A 19646-nucleotide genomic window follows, 5' to 3' on the forward strand; every position below is an offset into this window, starting at 1 on the left:
GGATGGTGGAAATCTTTAAAGCGAGACTATGCAAACCAGTCTCTACACAATGGGTACCCCTGGGAACACTGCAGCTCAGACCTCAAGCTCTATAGAAATGTAATTACCTGCTTACTATTTTGTCTATTTTTGTGATCAAAGACATATAAATGAATGGAAAGCCAACTCTCCTGATGGCCTACTTTAGAAAAAGTCAATAAACAGAAGTGGCTGTATTTTCTGCTCTGAATCCTCCACCAGTTGTCACAGTTTTTGGCTTATCCACTCGAAAGACTACTGTGTGACAGGACATGTGATCTATAATCTGGAGGGGGTGATCCAGAGAGGGGGGAGCGAGGACTAACACGTGTGGGACCACAATGAGCCAGATGGGAAGAACCATTTCAGGTCCACACGAGGCTTTCTTCACGCTGCGACCTCTGAGAGCACTCAGTGACTTTACAACACGCAGAGCAGTTTATTTTATGGCCACAGCATGAAGAGCTTAAGCGGAACTTCTGTGAGGGAAAACCAACTTCAAACGCCAAAAGAGTACACAATCCAACCGGCAAAAACAAAAGATGTATACACTATACATACAGAGGAAGTCGCTGAATAAAGAAATACGTTTGCAGAAATTAGAAAGCTTAATGAAAACAAAGCAAACATCAAACCAATGCTTCAACATCATCATTGGTATAATTTACCAGCCTGACGATTTGAGCAGCAGACATTCCAGTCTGAAAACTGATTGCTTTCTTCCAGAACAGATATTTGCCCCGTTGTTGCAGACAATACAGCAGGCTCTCCGTCGCACTGCTTACAATAGCAAAAATGTGTGAATCTAAGTGGCTAGAGCAGCGGATAAGTGATGCACGGGGACGCACTGACCTTCTGCTGCAGGTGGCACGGCCGAACGGAGCTGATATTTTAAAGGTCAGGCTATGCGGTTTGTCTGACGAAGATTCAACAGTTTCACTGTTTTTTAATCAAACCATTTAACTTCAGGAAAAAGCAGAGGAGGTTAAAATACGAGACCGACGCTCAGAATTGAACATTTCAGACATTGATTTTATTCCTTTGAGTTTAGCAGAGTTTGTGTATGTTTGCATCTTTATCATCTCTTAAGAGGATTTATTATCACACTGGCTGCGTTTGTGTCAGTTTGCCTTATTACTCCTAGTAAGTACATTCAGTATGTGATGTTAGTTTTCATCAGTGACAGAATGCAGGTAGTTTAGACTTTCATAGGAAAGCTTTGCTAAAAGCAAAACAAAACAATAGGTCATCAGGAAAGTTGGCTTGATGGACACATTGCAACGTGCTGTAGGCAACAGGCACTTCCCCACAATGCTGCGGAGAGATAACGGCAGCCTCTGATAGGCGGGAGGAAAACGGAAGCCATTAGTCACAGACTGACCTTTCTCTAAGTGGACTGTAAACAGCTCCTTCTGCACCATAAACCCAAACCTTTCAAGCAAGACTTATTTAACATCCATCCAAAAAGCTCATTTATAAAAACAGCACAGTTGCTTTTTTATTTCACGTGTAACATCTACACACTCTATTTTATTCTATTCTATTCTACTCTGAGGCCTGTGGGTTTACAGCTGTTTGAGTTAAAGTCCGTGTGAAACTCACTGGGAAACAGCTTGGCCGCCTTCCCTGCAATGCACAGCTGCACATTAAACAAACATGCACTCTGTGCCGGTCAACTCTTTTGTTTTAGCTGTTTGCCTCGTCAGGCACTTTTGATTATGAAAAAGTGAAATGGAGCATGTGACTGTAAGTCTGGATCGAGACACCGGTGTAATGAAATAAGAGTGGGTGGCGGTGGCGGTGAAGATTACAAGTGAGATATTGCAAAACGTCTATTGGGGGTTTTTGCTCTGATTTTAGAATTCGTCATCATTTTGTCTGCTGAGCCAGCAGCGCTTCATTACACTGGAGGAAACAGACATTTTATAATGATATCTGATTAACTCAAATATTGATTTAGAGCCATAAAAATGACAATATTTGTTCTTTGAGGCAAATATAAAGGCGATTTAAGTGACTTTGAACGTGATATGGTTCCTGGTGCCAGACTGGATTGTGCAAAGATCCCAGAAACTGATGATCTGCTGGGATTTTCCCACAAAACCTTCTGTAAGGTTGGCCGGGAATGGTCTGAAAATATCCAGTGAGCAGTAGTTCTCTGGGAGAAAATGCCTCGTTCATGCCAGAGGTCAGAGGAGAGCAGTCAGACTGCTCGGTGGTGATAGGAGGATAACAGTAATTCAAACTGAAACTGAGGCTACAGTTCACATGGCCTCACCAAAATTGAGCAACAGAAGATTGAAAAAATGTCGCCTTGTCTGATGAGTCTTGATTTCTGCTGTGACATTCAGATTGTAGGGTCAGAATGTGGATCCATCCGGCCTTGTATCAGTAGTTCAAGCTGCTGGAGGATATTTTCTTGGCACACTTTCTGGACTTAGAGCGCTAATATTGACTCTTTTTTTGTATCTACGAGTTTCTGATGGAAACATCTGGATCTTGAGACCTTAAATGCTCCACTATGTACACCACCAAGTGTTGATTTTGTCTGGCTGGTGCTGAGCAGAAAGGACTCAGTTAGATGAAAGTGGTGAGAGTAAACCACGACAGCAACCTACTAGCTTTCTCCATTGGGCGCATGCAAGCTGCAACATCTGCAATTTCTGCAGGAATTCTACTCTTTGACGTTCCACCGTAACTAAATGCAATGTGACGATCAAACACTGATTAGAGCACATTTAAAATGAGCACCCCCCCCCCAAAAAAAAAAAACCCCAAACAAAAACAAAAACCAATGAAGGTGTGGAATGAATGAATATGAACAAAGTGCTGTACGGAATGAGCGAGGAAAAACAAAACAAAACAGGGGAGTGTGATATGTAAAAGGGAAGAGGAAGGGGAGGTTTGTTACTGTTACGTGAGCTAACCTCTCACCTCCTCACCGCTGTGTACTAACAGTGGGAGAAAGGTGAATACAGGCCGGGACATTAAAGCTGCAGGAAACTGCAGAGAATTAGGCGAGGGAAGCGATGAGAAGGAGGACGATGATGAGAGGGAATTTGCTCGAAACTGAAGCTGGTGGGAGAGCGGTTGTGCTCTCGTTCTCCCCTTGGGTGTTCCTGTCAAGGCTCTGGGGATGCAGACATAATTTACTTAATTGGTTCTCACTGATACATATAAGACTAAGAGGGGATTTTTCCCCCTGTTCTTTGGGGCAAAGGTAGCAAGGACTTCCCTCTGCTGCCTCAGCAGATGAAGTTGTTCCTCTTCAGCGCTCTCGCTTTTTGAAGTTTCGACTGCACAAACATATATTTAGTACGACAAAATTGCTCATTTTCTTTAAAAAGAGTCTCTGATCCCTGCATGAAATTAGGGAAGGATATTAAAGGCATTAATCTGATTTGAAGCTGTGAGAACTGACTTTAAACTACATGAAACATTAAATGCCACGTGGATTTTGGCCAGTCTGAGTAATGTATACACAAATCACATGCTGCACTCTCTCCACCCTCTAAAAACAATACGGGTGACCCCTTACCCCACATTCTCTGGATGACTGAATGCCTGAAATCACAGACGCACTCCAAATCTAACCTTTGTGTCCAGTAAGAACTTAAAGCAGTGCGTGGTTTATGACACAACGTGCAAGGACAAAAAGCCTGCAGACTCCCAGATCTTGAGTTCACACATGACCATGAGAGGAATTTCTCAAACTAGGTTTTTTTTTTTTTTTTTGACAAACTCATGATACTTTTTGATACATTTGAAAACCCCAGAGTTATGACCTTTTGTAACGGGCTCCACACCAGAGATATGGTATTATCTGAGGAACTTTAACATAAACTATTCCACATGTTTGAAACTGACACAACCAAAGAGCCCGAGACATTTCTCAAGCAGGGACTGGACTAAAAAAAACAAATAAAACACAACAGTGAACATTTTTTATAATGTCTGCTGTAAAAAAAAATAAAAAATTACATTTTGAAATGCATTGGACTCGAGTATAGACAGCATAAATAGATAGACATAGCTATTATGACGTGCCTTATTGGTTAGGTATTGTATTACCCTTATCAAACCTGGAGCTGAGCTGTTTGGTATTTTTATTCTAGATGTGATGAAAATAATAATTATGAAAATTCCATTTTTTCAGTGTGACCTGAAACTAGCCCCACAACGCATTAGCAAACTGTTTGAGGTCACACGTCAAAGCCTTTTAGCAACCAGGTTAGTCGCCCCATGCTGGCCATTATAAACAGTTTAAAAGTTTAAGACACTTTTGTGTCAGCTTCACTGGGCTGGGACTCGTGCTTTAAAGTTTGAGACTTCAAATGTTGTTGTTTTATATGATCCGTTTGGTTTGCCTTTTTGCTTTCATGTCTATTGAACTGTCTTTAGTTCCCATTTCTATTCGTGTGAAAGTTAAGTTGTTTCTCGTGGTTTGATTGATTTTTATTCAGGATCTTCATGGTTTCCTGGTTCCAGGTGTTTTGTAAGTATTTCCTTATATTCTGAGCTCTTAGTTCCCTTTAGGTTTCTAGTCTTGGTTATAGTTTATCTGTGACCTTTTGTGCCTTTTGCTCTCCCTTCTGTGTCACGTCCCGGTCTCTGTGTTAGATGTTTCTCTGTTTGGCTGCTTCCTGTTTTATTTTGAGTCCCTTTTGCTTGGCCTTTATTTTTGCTTCCTGTGGCTTCTGTCACCTTGATTATGCTCAGGTGTGTCTTTCTCTCCAGGTGTTTCCTATCTCCCCGACTGCCTTGTGTGTATCTATAACCTTAATCTTCCCTTTGTCAGTGTCTCTTAATCCTTCCTGTTATCCTGCTTGGTGTGCTCCTTGTCTGTTTTTAGATTCTGCTGACTGCTCCATATGTTTCCCAGTTCATCTCTTGGATTCTAATTGCTTTCTTTGTGGATTCTTTGCACCTTATAGACTTTGGTTTTGTACCTAAATACAAAATGAGTCTTCTGTTTACCCATTTTGCAACAGTGCTCCATGATGACAGTGGCCTCCCTCAATAAAATATCCTCACATGTTCCCTCGCATCAAAAAACTGCTCTAGAACACAACAAAGAGCCCGAGGCACTGACCCTGTCTGCAAACTGTTAATCTGAATATGAGGAAACACTTGGTGGATTCCCTGGAACAAACCCAATCTGTGAAGTGTGATGCCCTGCAATCCACTGAACCCAAAAACCACAATCTATGATTTTAGCAACACAAGAGACCAAAAATACCAGACAGGTGCTTTTAATGCTGTGGATGATTAGTGTAGAAATCAATTATCAGTCAAATTCTCCTGTATTTCAATGATAGAATTGCCATATTGATAAGTTTATTAACAGCTGAGTTTTACTGACTAAAGCGCACACGTTTACGGTTCAGTGCTGATTCTCTGATGCTTTCAGTGTTCTGTGTTTAACTCTTCCTAATTGATAAAGACCAGCTGTTTTTGCTAAGCTAAACCCTGTAATTGCCTGGTGACGCTGTATTCTGAGTATGTCAGAGTGTTATCAGTGTTAAATTTAATTAGAACTATGCCAAGTTCTTATCTGCTATCCTCCTTTGTGGATTGTAAATATCCCACAGAGAGACGCCGGGGCGGGTGCCGGTTTTCATCCATCAAAGCCACTCAAAGAGAAGAAACATGTTTATATTTAAGAACTCAAATATGCCAGAAATGAGACTGAATCTTTGACCGCTGAAGACCAAATACACAAAGAATTCAGCTCATATCGCGCACTTCAGAGCAGTTAAGGTTATTTGGTGACCTTGTTCCCTTTAAGTGTGTCTGGAAGAACTGTCCATATCCTTTATAGACACAGCAAGCCCTCTCAGCTATGAACACTCTGTGTTGCGCACAGATACTTTCAGTGGCTCAGACAACAAAAGGAATAATCAAAATGAAGGGGCCTGTCTTCCATGTAGGGCAGTGAGTGTGCGCACCAGCAAAAGCTAAACAATCAGAGTGCAAAAGGAAGAAATATTTTCCTTGTGAAATACCCAATTAAGAAGCTGCCTCAGATAAAAGGAGAGAGGCTGCTCTAAGTGCCATTAGTGTTCCTCTACAGCAAAGTTGACTTTACAAGGAGAACATGTGTCTTCACACACACTCGAGGAGTCCAAGTGCCTCCCTTATCTCACCTTGACAATATAGGGGTCTAATAAGGGCACAGGCAGATTCAGCGGTTTTAAAATGGGCGCTCACTGTGATCTAATTCTCTCCAAATCCGAGCAATGGTGACATCCCAGCAGGATGAGCATTATAGGCAGTACCGTGAAAAAGTCTTGAGCCACTCTTCGTTTCTTTATAAATTCCTTACAAGGAGTCGAACTCTTGTTGAACAAAACTTCTCCAGGCTTTGTGAAGGTCTTTTAATTTTTTTTATTCAGACAGTGTCATTGTGTGCTGTGTGGCAGGCAGGATGCAGGACTCAAACATGGGAATTGTAACTGAAAGCGGCAGTTTTATTGGTGAAAAACAGTACAAAACAAAACTAGAAACCAAAAACTCAAACTAAAGCATGAGAAAATAAACCAGGAACTGGGAACTATAATTACTTGGAACACAGAGGGAGGAAACACAGCAGACCGAGGGTACGGCATGACAACTGACAGAGAGAAACACAGATTTAAATACAGAGGCAGGACAACAAGAGGATGGGGAACAGGTGGCAACGCAGCTGGGACACATCAGACCTAACAAGACAAAGAGAAGCTAAACCAGACACACACCACACAGGACAGGGACTATCAAAATAAAACAGGAAATACACGACATGCACAGAGGCATGACCTTGACACTGAACAGAGGGAATAAGGAGCACAGGGACAGGAGTAACAAACTGCGACATGAGACACGACTGGAGAACAAGAAAATAAACATGAAGACAGAACTAAACCTACGCGAAATGTGAGGGGCCCAGGAACAAAACCCAAGAACTAGAAATCACAAAGCAAAGAAGAACTAGAGCTAGAAATACCGAATCAAGAACTGGACTGAAAATCAGTATGCGTAGAGGAGGTTTGGAGAGAGGTTCAACAGTGTCAGCAGCTATCTGCAAAACATGGTGGAGGCTGTGTCATGGCTTCCAGCTGCTTTTCAGTCAGTGGTGTGTGGCATCTTCTTAAAATTGATGGAATTATCAACACAGAAAATACCATCAGACTTTGATCCATGCACTCAGACTCTGATTGGCAATAGCTTCAAACAAAATGCCAATGCAGTAAGTAAGCATACCTAGACAGAAAATCACAATATGTAACGTTATCGGTTGTGGATTGGCCTCCCCAGAGCCTGGACTTCAACATGATTGAAGTGGGGGATCATATTGACAGAGATCAACATCCAAAGAAGACAGTTAAATGTCCTCCAAGAAGCCTGGAAAACTATACCTGAAGACTACTTAGAGAAATTACAAGAAAGCTTGTCGAAGAGAGTTCAGGCTGTGTTGAAGAATAAAGGTGGTCACACCAAATATCAACTTTTAAGCTCGTTAGAATCCTACAAACTCTGTTTCTGCCTTATGTACCATATTTCCATGTGTGCTCACATAGTACACAGTAACTCACTGCACTGAAGTCCTATTTTCCAAGCAAAAAACCCCAGAATAAGTGATGACTCAAAACTTTTGCACAGTACCGTAATATTTGGTGTTATTGCCAATATGATTGCAGTAGCAGAAACACACAATCCAACGAAGCTTTTATTTGTGGTTTCTTTGAAGATTTTTTTAAAAAACAGGCTGTGTAATAATTTTAGTTACTCTTCATGTTTCTAAAGTTTTGACAGTCTTCAGATGTCGTGGACGACATTATAGCACATCCACAAATGGAAACTTATAAATAAATTTTACACAATAAAATTACAGATTCTTCCTTATCTGGGTGATACATAGCCCACCACTAACCAGATCACCAAACCTCTCTTGCTCATTCATTTCTTTTCTAGCACACACACTCGCTCAGACACACCTCCACAGCAGTAATCCCACCAGGTTGTTGGGTTTCTATGGGGGTCAGCGTTTGCCAGACACTGCTTTTATTTGGACCTGATTACTTTTGGGCACAGTCATCGTATGGTTTCTGTCGACTGGGATAACGCTCATTGGGGGCGGATTGGCATTCGCCTCACTGGCTCCATTCACTAGGCCCGGCACAATCATGTGGATCTGGCAGACCTAACACCTAACCCAAAGAGTCGGGCCAGCCCAGTCAGCAAATACAATGCCCTCACTTCCCCGGTAATCAGAGAGGAGGGGGAGTAAAACGATAGCCAGCGAAGACACACAAAAAAAGAGACTGATGTGAGTGAGTAAGTTAAACATTTAGGAGGGGAGAGAGGCGTGTGCAACATCTGTAAAGTGGGGTTAAAAAGAAAGAGAGGGAAAGAGTTTGTGAGAGCGAAAACAGCACAGCTTTCCATCAGCTGACTAGCCAGTTTTAGACTTTTTGACCCCAGTGACCTCAGCGGCAGACCACTTTGCAGAAATCACTCAGTTAAGATGTTTGTGAGCTCTTAATGTGGTAGGAGGTGGGAATGTACATGGTCAAAAAAGTTCTGTGAGGAATCATTTTATTTTGAAAAGCCCAGAAAATGCACCTGAATTAAAGCAGACAACATAAAAACTGCAATAAGCCTAACTGTAATAGACATCATCATCAGTCACTGTTGATAAAAGTGTACAAATACAGGGTAGGTAATGCTGTTGTTTGTATTTGGTATTGTTGAACGTGCATAAACAGACCTCTGCTGCTCTCTTGTGGTGCAGTCTTAGAGTAATGTTGCACGTGCTATACATATACTGTAGACATCAAGTATAACATTATGACTATGTGTCTAATATTGTATTGGTCCCCCTTTTGCTGCCAAAACAGCCCGACTCATCAAGGCGTAGACTCCACTCGAGCCCTGAAGGTGCGCTGTGGTGTTTCGCACCAGGTTGTTAACATTTCATGAAGTCCTTTAAGTTGCAAGGTGGCCTTGTGTGTCTGGCATATCCTACAGATGCTCACTTGGATTAATATCTGGGGGCTTTGGAGGCAATGTGAACACTTCAAACTTGTTGCTGTGTTCCTCAAACTATTCCTGAACCACTTTTGCTTTGTGGCAGGGAAGATTATCCTGCTGAAAGAGGCCACAGCCATCAGGGAATACAGTTTCCATGAAGGATGTAACAGAGTATTGTAACAAACACTGTGAAGGTTGCAGACCCATGCTCTAGACGGATGCTGTGGATTTCCTGCCCTTCTCCAAAGGAGCTAAGATGTGAGGAAGAGATGCCAGTAGTGGAAGCAAGTAGACACAGCACACTAACACAAATCACACTACAACTGGAAACTAGCGGTAAACATTTAAAACTTGTGCTGTGAACTTGTGGAAAATTAACAGCTCAATAAAGGGCATAATTTTAAAAATCAAAAGCAGTAAATGTTTGCTATGGCTGCCAAAGGTGGAAGAAATGTACTTTTCAAAGTATGACAAGTATCCACAGGAACCTGAATAAAATAACAACAAACAAAAAAAACCCAGAATGATCCTTTAAATGGCTCATACCATTAATGACAGCAGGGGGATAGAGTTTCTTGCCATTGTGATTACACGGTGTTTATTTATGATAAATGAAGCACTGATAGAGTAGATAGTATTGTTTTAAAGACACACAAGTCTTTAATTTGAGCTTCATAAATATTATAAAACGACACAGACTCAGGGCGCGGCGTATAGCAGTGAGTGGTCCCGGAAGTCCCCGTATTTACAAACACATTTAGCCGGCGCTTCCTTGCACCAGCCGGGAGCTAATGAACGGGGCGCCGGGAGGATTACCTGAGGGCTAAACGCGTTTTAAACGGTTTTCCTGCCAAATTCAGGCAAGCCTGTGAGGACGCTGAGGTATATTTGCGGCTATGACGGACGAAAAAAGCAACAGCGGTCCTGAAAGTGACGCACAGCAGCCTCGGAGCACCGCTACAGCGGAATACTGCGCAAACTTGCAGCAGTGGATGTGGCAGTATTACTGGGGGTACGCCAGCTGGCAGAGCTGGGTGGCTCTGTCAGCTTTCCCCTTCCCTCCGCCGGGGATAAGCGCTCAGACGCCGCCGGGTACACCCGTCAGTGGGCAGCAAGCATTTGACACAAGGAGCTGGTACAGCTACTATCCTGTCACATCCCCCGCAGCTTCCTTTCCTCACCTGGCTGCCGGGACCGAGCTGGGCTCAGCCACCAACCCGCTCCCGGGTGCCGATGCTCGTCCTGGTCAGCAGCAGAACGGGAACCCGCCTCAGGCAGGTAGGGCTCAGGTTTGGCAGCGCGAATCAGTTACTAAGTGCTAATTACAACACATGCTGCCCAGTCTACATGAATACTTTTACATTACTTCAGTATTAAACATATTTAAACAACTCACAAATGTAAGTTTCTCTTTAAACGTTTTTAAATTACCCTCATAAGAACTGCACAAGAGGTGCACATACTAAATATATATTACTGTTTATGAATTGAAAGCATTATGATTAGTAAAAGTTTAATAAGAATTTATGGAAGTAATCAAAATGTAATCTTTAAAGCAGGATAATCATCCGGGCTGATTATTGTTGCTTATTTGTTGTAATCTGATTAGTAACAATTGAATGTAAGACCCAGCTCTGTGTTAAAGCTAGGTCATGAGTCTGACCAGGCTTAAGTAAATGACCTAGAGGAAACGAGCTTATATGCTTAAGAGTCTTTCAAGGTTTTTCCTCGTCCTCTGTTTTCTCTTGTGACTGTCAGCAGTGTCTGTTCACTGATTATATGTGAATGATTATGAGTTTATGAAGCTTTGAGTTGCCACGGTAATGAAAACGGCTGTTCTGTTGTCTTTTCATCTGCCATGCAGGACAAGAGTACACCATCCCCTCTCCTCTCCAGAGGTTCCTCGCAGAGACTGTGGACTTCTTCATCCTGTTTTGTGTGAAAGCCACCATCGTGTTATGGATCATGTATCTGAGTGGTATGAAGTGAGTAAAAAACACCAGGATAAACGGGCAAAGACTCAACTTTAAATGAGGCCTCTCAATCTGCTTGAATTCCAAGTTATGCCGCTTTGCACAGACAAACTGTCTCTCTTCTTTAAAGGGACATTGCCAAATTTATCACCCACTTCATTGTGGAGGAGATAGATGAGAACACGTCCCTGGAGGACCTGCAGAAGATGATGGCTGTTGCTCTGGTCTACAGGGTACTGGTGTGTGTCTACGAGGTGAGTCTCATTTCTCATTGCCTTGATAAATGCTCGGTTAAGTGATGTGCAGAAGTATATTAATATTGAAAATTTGCATGCTAGCGTGTGTTTATCTTCACCCAAACTAAGCTTTCTGTTTTATAACATTTAATAACATTTTAGAGTGTACAAGGTTTTCCTTGTGCAACTGCGAATTAAAGCAGAACACCTGTTAGAGTATAAATAACATTTCGCACTGTTCTCATTTACACCCAATAGCAGCAGCACGTTCTCTTGTTTAATGAGAACAGGCAGCGTCAGAGTTCTTTGCGGCGCCCACAGAGAACAGTGATGCAACGTTGCATTCATAGTTGCCTGCGATTAAGTCACTTATCCCGTCTCTTGTTAGAATTACGATATTGTCTTGTTTTCCCAGGTGGGAGCCAGCTCTGGGATATTCATGCACCTCTGCTCAGACTCACACCATATGGCATGTTTCCTTCTCTGCCTCTGAGCTTGTTTGTGCTATACTGAAAACAAATTTCTTGTCCTGTTAATGTTTTGGGCCGGGATTAGTTATGCAATAAATAAAAGCTTGAGTAATTTATTTTCATGGCCATGTGTATTGCACTGCGAAATATTGGGCAATAAAAACTTGAGCCTAGCATTAGTTCATTTAACGCTTCACACATTAAAATAGGCACATTTTCTGAAAAGTGCAAGCTTATCTAAATATTCCCCTTCAACTGGTCTCTGACTGTGGTTGTTGTGCATGGGGCTGATCAAAAGCTGGAATTATACTCTTGATTAATTCACTAATTGTTACTATATACTGTTATTTTTGTTTGTGCATCTGCTGGCTGCTTTGCAACCCATCTGACACCAACTGTGACTTAATCAATATTATCTATCACCACTGATGCCTGCTCTGTTCTGTGGGCCTTGCTGCTGTTCTTCCAGCCTCCACCTTTTCATGTATGCACACTGAGGGCGAGGGTAGTTCCCAGAACAGCGCAGCTAAATATACGTTGCAAGACATGGAAATGAAAGTCTTTCGTAATTCTCCTACCGAACGACATTCGGTGACAAGCGGTGTGATGTTTGTTGTTCTCATCCAATCAGATCATCTGTATTTGGGGCGCTGGTGGAGCTACGCCAGGAAAGTTCCTGCTCGGCTTGCGGGTGGTGACGTGCGATACGTCCACCCTTATACGACCCAACTGTGTTCTTGTGGTCCCAGCATCCAACGTGTCCTTCTCAGCGTGAGTCTTCACACTTTTTATGTTGGTTTTTTTCCCTGTTGAGTTATTTTTATATTTATTAAAAAGTTTTAAAAAAAAGTATATTATTTGTTGTTTCCAGTTCTTTTAGAGCATCTGTGTAGGATTCAGTAAGTCCCTGTTTGAGCTCATATTTTGCCTCGTCTCTCTCGATTTTCACAGCTCTACTGTGCGGGCGTTGAACAAGAACTTCTCCATTGCCTTCCTCTTCCCTGTCTTTATCACCCTCCTCTTCTTCCAGCACAACAGGACTGTGTACGACATTGTGGCGGGGACCATAGTTGTTCAGCGCAGAGGAGGCAGATAGCAATATTAGACTTCTGTTTAAAGAGTATCTAGAAAATTTTATCGAACTCAGATTTACTAACACAGAGGAGAGTGACTTTGCTGGGAAAAACTTGGAACGCTCTATAAAATGAAACGTATACAGACGTAGACCTGGTACAGTGGGATGAGAAACATCTCCTGCTGTAAGGGATTTAAAGGTGCAATATGTAAGATGTTTAATTAAAAACATTTAAAAATTAAGTGGAATCGTCAGCACAATGTGATGAAATCCTTCAAAGTTTCTGAAGTTATGTCAGATTCTACATGTTATGTTGTAGAGATGAAATTATAAATGCAGTGGTGGACGGGGTTGGACAAAAGCGCTGGACGGTTTCGGTTTCAGCCTACAACTGACCTTACAGTGTGTCCTGTGCGCGTTAATGGCAGTAGGTGACACAGACAGCTGGAGGCTTGGATCCTACAACATGATGTTAGCTAGCTTTATAATATATCAATGCTGCAACAGGATCTGTGATAGCAAACACAAACAGTTGTTGATCTGCTGTTAAAATAAATAACAATAAAAAGTCCAGTGCAAACAAAAATCTATATAAGTTAAATCTTCACATATCAGCATTTTGGTGATTGCATGATTATCAGTCGTGCAATCCAGCACAGTTAGACACTGCATTAGTCTTTTTCCCTGGCTCAGTTGGTCTTTACCTGCCAACAGGCTCATCAGTACTGCACGAACACTACTGCTGTTACTGTGTCCCAAAGCTAGAAGGTCTAAAGCTGAGATTGGTGGAGAGGGAAAGCCAGGGAGAAGTCCTGATTGGACACTGGCTGTCTGTGTATTTTAGGCAGCCCGGCCAACCTATTATATGGATTTCTAAAGCCGATAGCTCGTGTGTGTCTCCATGTGAAACAGAGCACAGGAAAGCAGCAAAGTAAGTGTAAACAAGTAGACGTGAGTTAGCTAAACAACATCAGTGTTGTTTTTTTTCAGTGTCATATGTTTATGAAAAAAGAATAAGAGCAATATTATGAAGTGAGGTGCTCTAACATGCACTTTCATAAAAGAGCGACACATTCAGGAAACTTTAAAGGAGCAGTTAAAAAAACACATTTTGTTGGTGTGCTTTGCTTTTTATTTAAGAGCAATTTTGTTCCGTTTTACCTTTTAAAATTAAATGACAGAACATGACTGTTTTTGTCAGCCTCTGCAGAAAATTTTTATATTCAAATTAACAAACTTTGCAAGTAAAAAGGTTTGAGTCATCCGTCACTCTTTTTCTATGCACAACTGGTATATGCAAAGCAAGATGGCATGCGAGGCTCCTGAATGGCTTACTGTCCCCAAAATAAAACTGGAGGAAAAGTCCATCTGCAGTCCTGAGTCAGGCTGAGAAACAGAACACTCTTTACAAATTGCACCTTTAATTCTCACCACTGTATCGCTCTAAATAAGCTCAGAGGACAAAACTAAAGTATTGTGAGGTTTTTGCTCATCGCAGAGTGTGTAAAGTTGGAAAGCTTGTTGTCGTGGAATAATCCCGCAGCTCATGTGAATTTTAATAAGTGCGCTACTGTATGACACAATCTACTGTTTCCTTTTTTTTTTTTGGTGACCCTGAAAGGATTTGATAACTTTTACTTTTTGTGATTATGTAGTTGCAGTATGCAAGATTTTTGTACCACTAAAGTGCATGTCCACTATTGTGTGATTGTTTCATTTTTCTACAAACTGAAGCTAACTGTTCTTTAATACTTTGTAAGAAAAAGTTATAAATAATTTAACGTATTGGCAACTTGCAAACACATGGGCAGCATTGTTATTAGAGTACGACACTTTGCAGCCTCTTTCTTTCTTTAAGCCAACAATGATCAGTCAAATGTCTAACATGCTGATAGTTTCTTTGTGATTTATTAATGTTGAAAAAGAACATTTAAGAGTTGTTTTTATGTGCCCACGGACCATTTAATGAAGTGTTTTTTTCTGATGTGGTGACATAAAGTTGTCCAATTTCTTGGGGGGGGGGTACGGAGTGCAAATAGATTTCTAAATTCTCTGCTCATGTTTTCTCTCGTCAGTCTTGTAGCTTTTGTGACTCAGGGCAGCTTTTATTTTGAAAGGACCCGCGTTCGTATGACCGCTGTTACTCTTCAATTGTAAAGACTCGTTTTGTTAGATTACCCGTTGGACTGTTTTCTAACACAGACATCTAATCAGCCAATCACAGGGCAGCAATTCAGACAAGTAGACATAGTTAAGACGACCTGCTAGAAGTTCAAATCGATCTTGAGAACAGAGCATAAATAATGTAATCTAAGTGATTTTAAGGGTGGTATTTCAGAAACTGCTGATCACCTGGGATTTCCCCTCGCAACCAGAAACTTAACAGAAGTTTCTGTTTTTTATAATAAAAATACATTAAAGCATCTATTCTTTAAAAATATGAATAAAACATTTTAGTAGCCATAATGAAAGTTTACATTTGCTATTAACACAGGAGATTACGCTCTCCACAGTAAAAATGACTTCTCAGCCTTCAGAGGAAAAACAAGTTCAAACACTGATGAAACTGGTTACAATTCATCGAATGGAAAAAGACATTTCAGATTTTAAACAGTTATTACGTCATATTTAATGTTATTTAGGCTGTGGAAAGAGGAAGGGTTGAAGATGTACTGCGGTAATAAAATAACAGCAGAAAAGTTTGCTTTTTACTACAGAGTCTGATACATTTGTTCCAGTCATAAAAGCAACTAACAAAAGGGCCCTTAAGAGACCAAAGGGTAAAAGAAAGAAAAGACAACAACACTGACAGACAATCTTCAGAATACATTTATGAATCAGTTTCACTTGGGTGTGCACGTCATGACAATGTTTGCACTTTACCACAAAAGGCACTTTGAATTAAAGTAAAGTATAGTTCCAGTCGGAACAACAGCAACAGTCCTTCCAACAAAGCACTCAGTCAGGTTGTTTCCCATCACATGTCTGCACACTATTAGTTCCTGTTTTCATAGAGCTGTTAATACTGACGTCTTTACGTTGAGAACTGACATCCTTTAACTGCTGCACACTTGGGACCAGGCCACATGAGGGCAGCAGAGAATGACACAGGCTGAGGCGCAGATGCTAGAAATACGAACCATCTTGCTTATTGTGCCTAACATCCTGTTGTATCATCTTTGTAAACGAAGCAGCGCTTCTATTGTGCTTTTCTACTCTGAGCACTCAGATTGCTTTCTACTGTGAGGCCCATTCACCCATTCATACAAGCACTTTATCCTCTGACATTCATACACATACAGTGAACAAACCATCAATATTCCCATCAGTAGATGACCCGCTCTACCTCCTGAGCCACAGCCACTCCCTCAATTCCTGTCCTGTAGGCCACAGGTGTGTGTCAGACATGAACCCTGAACAGGTAGCAGTCTTACATTCATGACAGACAAGAGAAATCAAAAGGCTTTTGCATAGGACAGTGAAACATTTCCCTTTGATTTTAAAAAATAAAGTTAATTATATAAAGACAGGCTGAATTATGTCGCGTGGGGATACTTTGTTTGTGTATATGGTTTTATGTATTCAGTACAGGGGACATTATGGTCTATGTTTAGAAAAAAAGAAGTGAAGAAGTGTAACTTTGCAGCCCCATTAAACAAGTGGGAAGAGGACAGTGATTCTTTAAGCCTTTAAACCTGCAGTAGGTGATGCCCATGGACACTTGGGGGCAGCAGAAACCAGCTGTGAACACAATCGACCACCTTTTAAGTAGATGAACTTGTAAGAAAACATTTGCTGATTTACACCTCCAGTGCCATTAGCATTAATTCTGTGTCGTGTTTAATTTGGGGGATGACTGTCTGTCTGTCTCTGTTGGCTCTGTATTTAACTTTTCCAGGGTGCGCTGTACCTCATGACCTGTCACAGCTGGGATAGGCCCCAGATAAGTAATTAAGAAAATGGATTGGTTAGTATATTCCACTACAGGTGGTGTTACTGTGCATAGCACTGCTCTTTTGTAATACTACAGTGACTTGGAATTAAGACTCATTAACCATAATGGTACAGCACTGGTTCCAGTTGAATCAGTCATAACTGAACAAAACGTTTGGATTCTACTTACTGTGCAAAACTCTTGATCCACCTGTCATTTCCTTATTTTGTTTCCAAAGAGCCAGACAAGTGGTCTCGAGTAGCTTTCTGAAGGTCTTCAGTTATTTATCTGTTGTTTACTCATTTTTAGTGCAGTCTTTGTGCCTGACCAAAGACTGGGCCACTTATTACTGACCTAACAAATAACTTTGCAAGGAACCAATTTAACAGATTTTTAGCAAAACATCATTTGCTCCCATTTCTTTAGTTGAATCTACCAAAGATTCTGAATTTAACACAGTTTGACAGACATAAAACAGTATTTTTGCAACAACAAGGTAATTCCCAAAGAGCTACTATCTAAAGTCTTATATCTTACATTACAAAATATGAGGAAACTGGACAAAGAAGTGTGTGTAAAAAGCTATCTACAGCAGATGAATGAAATCTGAAAGTCATATCCTTAAGAAATAGGAAGGAATCCAAGACACAGGACCTGAGAGATGCATCTGGCTCTCCAGGTGATCCATCTACTGTTCACTGAAGCCTCATCAGATATGTGTCAGTAGAAGGGAGGCTGACTGGAAGCCATTCTTAAGGAAGCGACGCAGAGAGAAAAGGCTGAGGTATGCCAAATACCAAATAAGTACCAATACTTGTGGAACGATGAATCCAAGCTTGAAACCTTTGGTTCAAATCATCGGACAGAGAGATACAACAGCAAGAATCTAAAGCCATCTGTAAAACACAGTGGAGACTCTGTCGTGGTTTGAGACTGCTTTTCCATCGCTGATATCGGGAATCTTGTCAAAATGAACATAAATAAGTACCATCAGATTTTGATCCACAGGTAACAGATTCCTTTTTCAGCATGACAATGATCCCAAACACACTTTCAATACATAAAAAGTATGTTAAACCAGTCATCACTAATCTGGGAGTTAAAATAGAGGCAAATCTTAAACTTGAAAGCCAGGTCAGAGCTGCTGTAAGATCTAGCTTTTTTCATTTGAGGGAATTAGCCAAAATAAAGCCTATCTTATCGAAACAGCATTTTGAGACAGTAATCCATGCCTTTGTTACTTCTAGGCTGGATTATTGTAACGCACTTTATTTTGGGGTTAGTGATGCGTCCATTAGGCGCCTGCAGGTTGTGCAAAATGCTGCAGCACGTCTTTTAACTGGAACAAAAAAGTTTGAGCACATTACCCCAATTTTAATTTCACTCCACTGGCTACCTGTACATTTTAGGATTGTTTTTAAAATTCTCTTATTTGCTTTTAAATCTCTTAATGGCCTGCCCCCCCCCCCCTACCTCTCGGAGCTACTACAACCATATACACCTCCCCGTTCCCTTAGGTCCGCCAATCAGCAGCTCCTTAAGGTACCAAAAACTAAGTATAAATCTAAAGGTGATCGTGCTTTTGCTGTAGTTGCTCCAAAGTTGTGGAATGATCTACCCTTGCATGTTAGGCAGGCCTCTTCTCTCTCTGAATTTAAAAGTCTTCTTAAAACATATTTATTCGCTGAAGCCTTTGGCATTGATTAGAGGGGTTGACTCAATTTGTTTTGACATGTTTCAATTTATTTTAGTTTTTTAGTTATTTATTTTATTTTATCTTATCTCATTTTAATTTTCTTTACTTATGCTTTTAGCATGTACAGCACTTTGTGAACTCTGGTTTTATGTTAAAGTGCTTTATAAATAAAGGTGGTATGGTAAAAGCATACCTGGACAGAAAAACACACAGTGGATTGGCCTCCCCAGAGCCTCAACATTACTGAAGCAGTGTGGGATCATCTTGACAGAGAAATGAACAAAAGGCAGCCAACATCCAGAGAAGAACATTGCATGTTCTTCAAGGAGCCTGGTGAAACATTCCTGAAGACTACTTAAAGAAATTAAAGGAAAACTTGGATAAAAGAGTTCAGGCTTTGTTGAAGAATAAAGATGGTCATACCAAATATTGACTTTCAAGCTTGGTTTTTGACTTATGTGCTCTATTTCCATTTATGGTTGCACATATTTCAATAAATCCCCGAACCTGTTTCCCATTTTCCAAGCAAATATAAAGAAACGAGGGGTTTTTGCACAGTACTGTGTGAAGAAATCTACAGCAGGTATAGCTCCCACTGGCACCTCTCACACATAAAGACTCAAGATACCTGCCTGTCCTTTAGAAAACATGATCAAGTTGTTATTCAGAAACAGCTTATTTAGTTATCATAGGCTCATAAATAACTTTAGCTACAGCTACTTTTTTCCTAGTGCCAAATTGTTGAATTTTTATGAGCCGTTTTCAAGCAGAGATTAGCTGGAGGCATATTTTGTCTCATGGTCCCATTGGGAAGACACAACGCTCGTTCGGCTCTCCTCAGAATGGTAGTTTTTAAATAGCAACCATTAATCCTAATGAATTAGTAATCATCACCAATCTCTTGCCAACTTTCTCACTCCAACATGCTCACAAATGACACTAATGAGAAATCACAGCCACCATTCACGACTTTTTACTAACTCTAGTCTTTTAATTTCATTGTCTTTATTGCCAAAGCAGATGTGGCTTACCCTCCTGTTTTCATCTGTATATTTCTTTCATAGCTTTATTTTTAAAAATTCTTAGCAAAATCTGGCCTTCGGGGACCACTAGATCAACTTGTAGGTTGCTCTGATGCCCACGTGTGTGGCCTGGAGCTCCAACAGGGGTAGAACATATGTAAATGCATCATCTGAATTATAAATGTATAGCACCCTCCATAAATTTTGAGC

General features: G+C 40.9%; 1 protein-coding gene across 1 annotated transcript; it reads left to right on the forward strand.

Annotated features, from left to right (window-relative positions):
- Positions 1-9599: 9599 nt before the first annotated feature.
- Positions 9600-14768, forward strand: fam8a1a (family with sequence similarity 8 member A1a). Its single transcript, XM_082521271.1, has 5 exons — positions 9600-10308; positions 10895-11015; positions 11134-11257; positions 12341-12480; positions 12661-14768. The coding sequence occupies exons 1-5, from the start codon at positions 9927-9929 to the stop codon at positions 12803-12805; spliced, it is 912 nt and encodes a 303-aa protein (XP_082377397.1). The 5' UTR covers positions 9600-9926; the 3' UTR covers positions 12806-14768.
- Positions 14769-19646: the final 4878 nt, after the last annotated feature.

Source organism: Aulonocara stuartgranti (genome assembly GCF_965226115.1).
Source record: "Aulonocara stuartgranti genome assembly, chromosome: 22".
Classification (NCBI taxonomy): Eukaryota; Metazoa; Chordata; class Actinopteri; order Cichliformes; family Cichlidae; genus Aulonocara; species Aulonocara stuartgranti.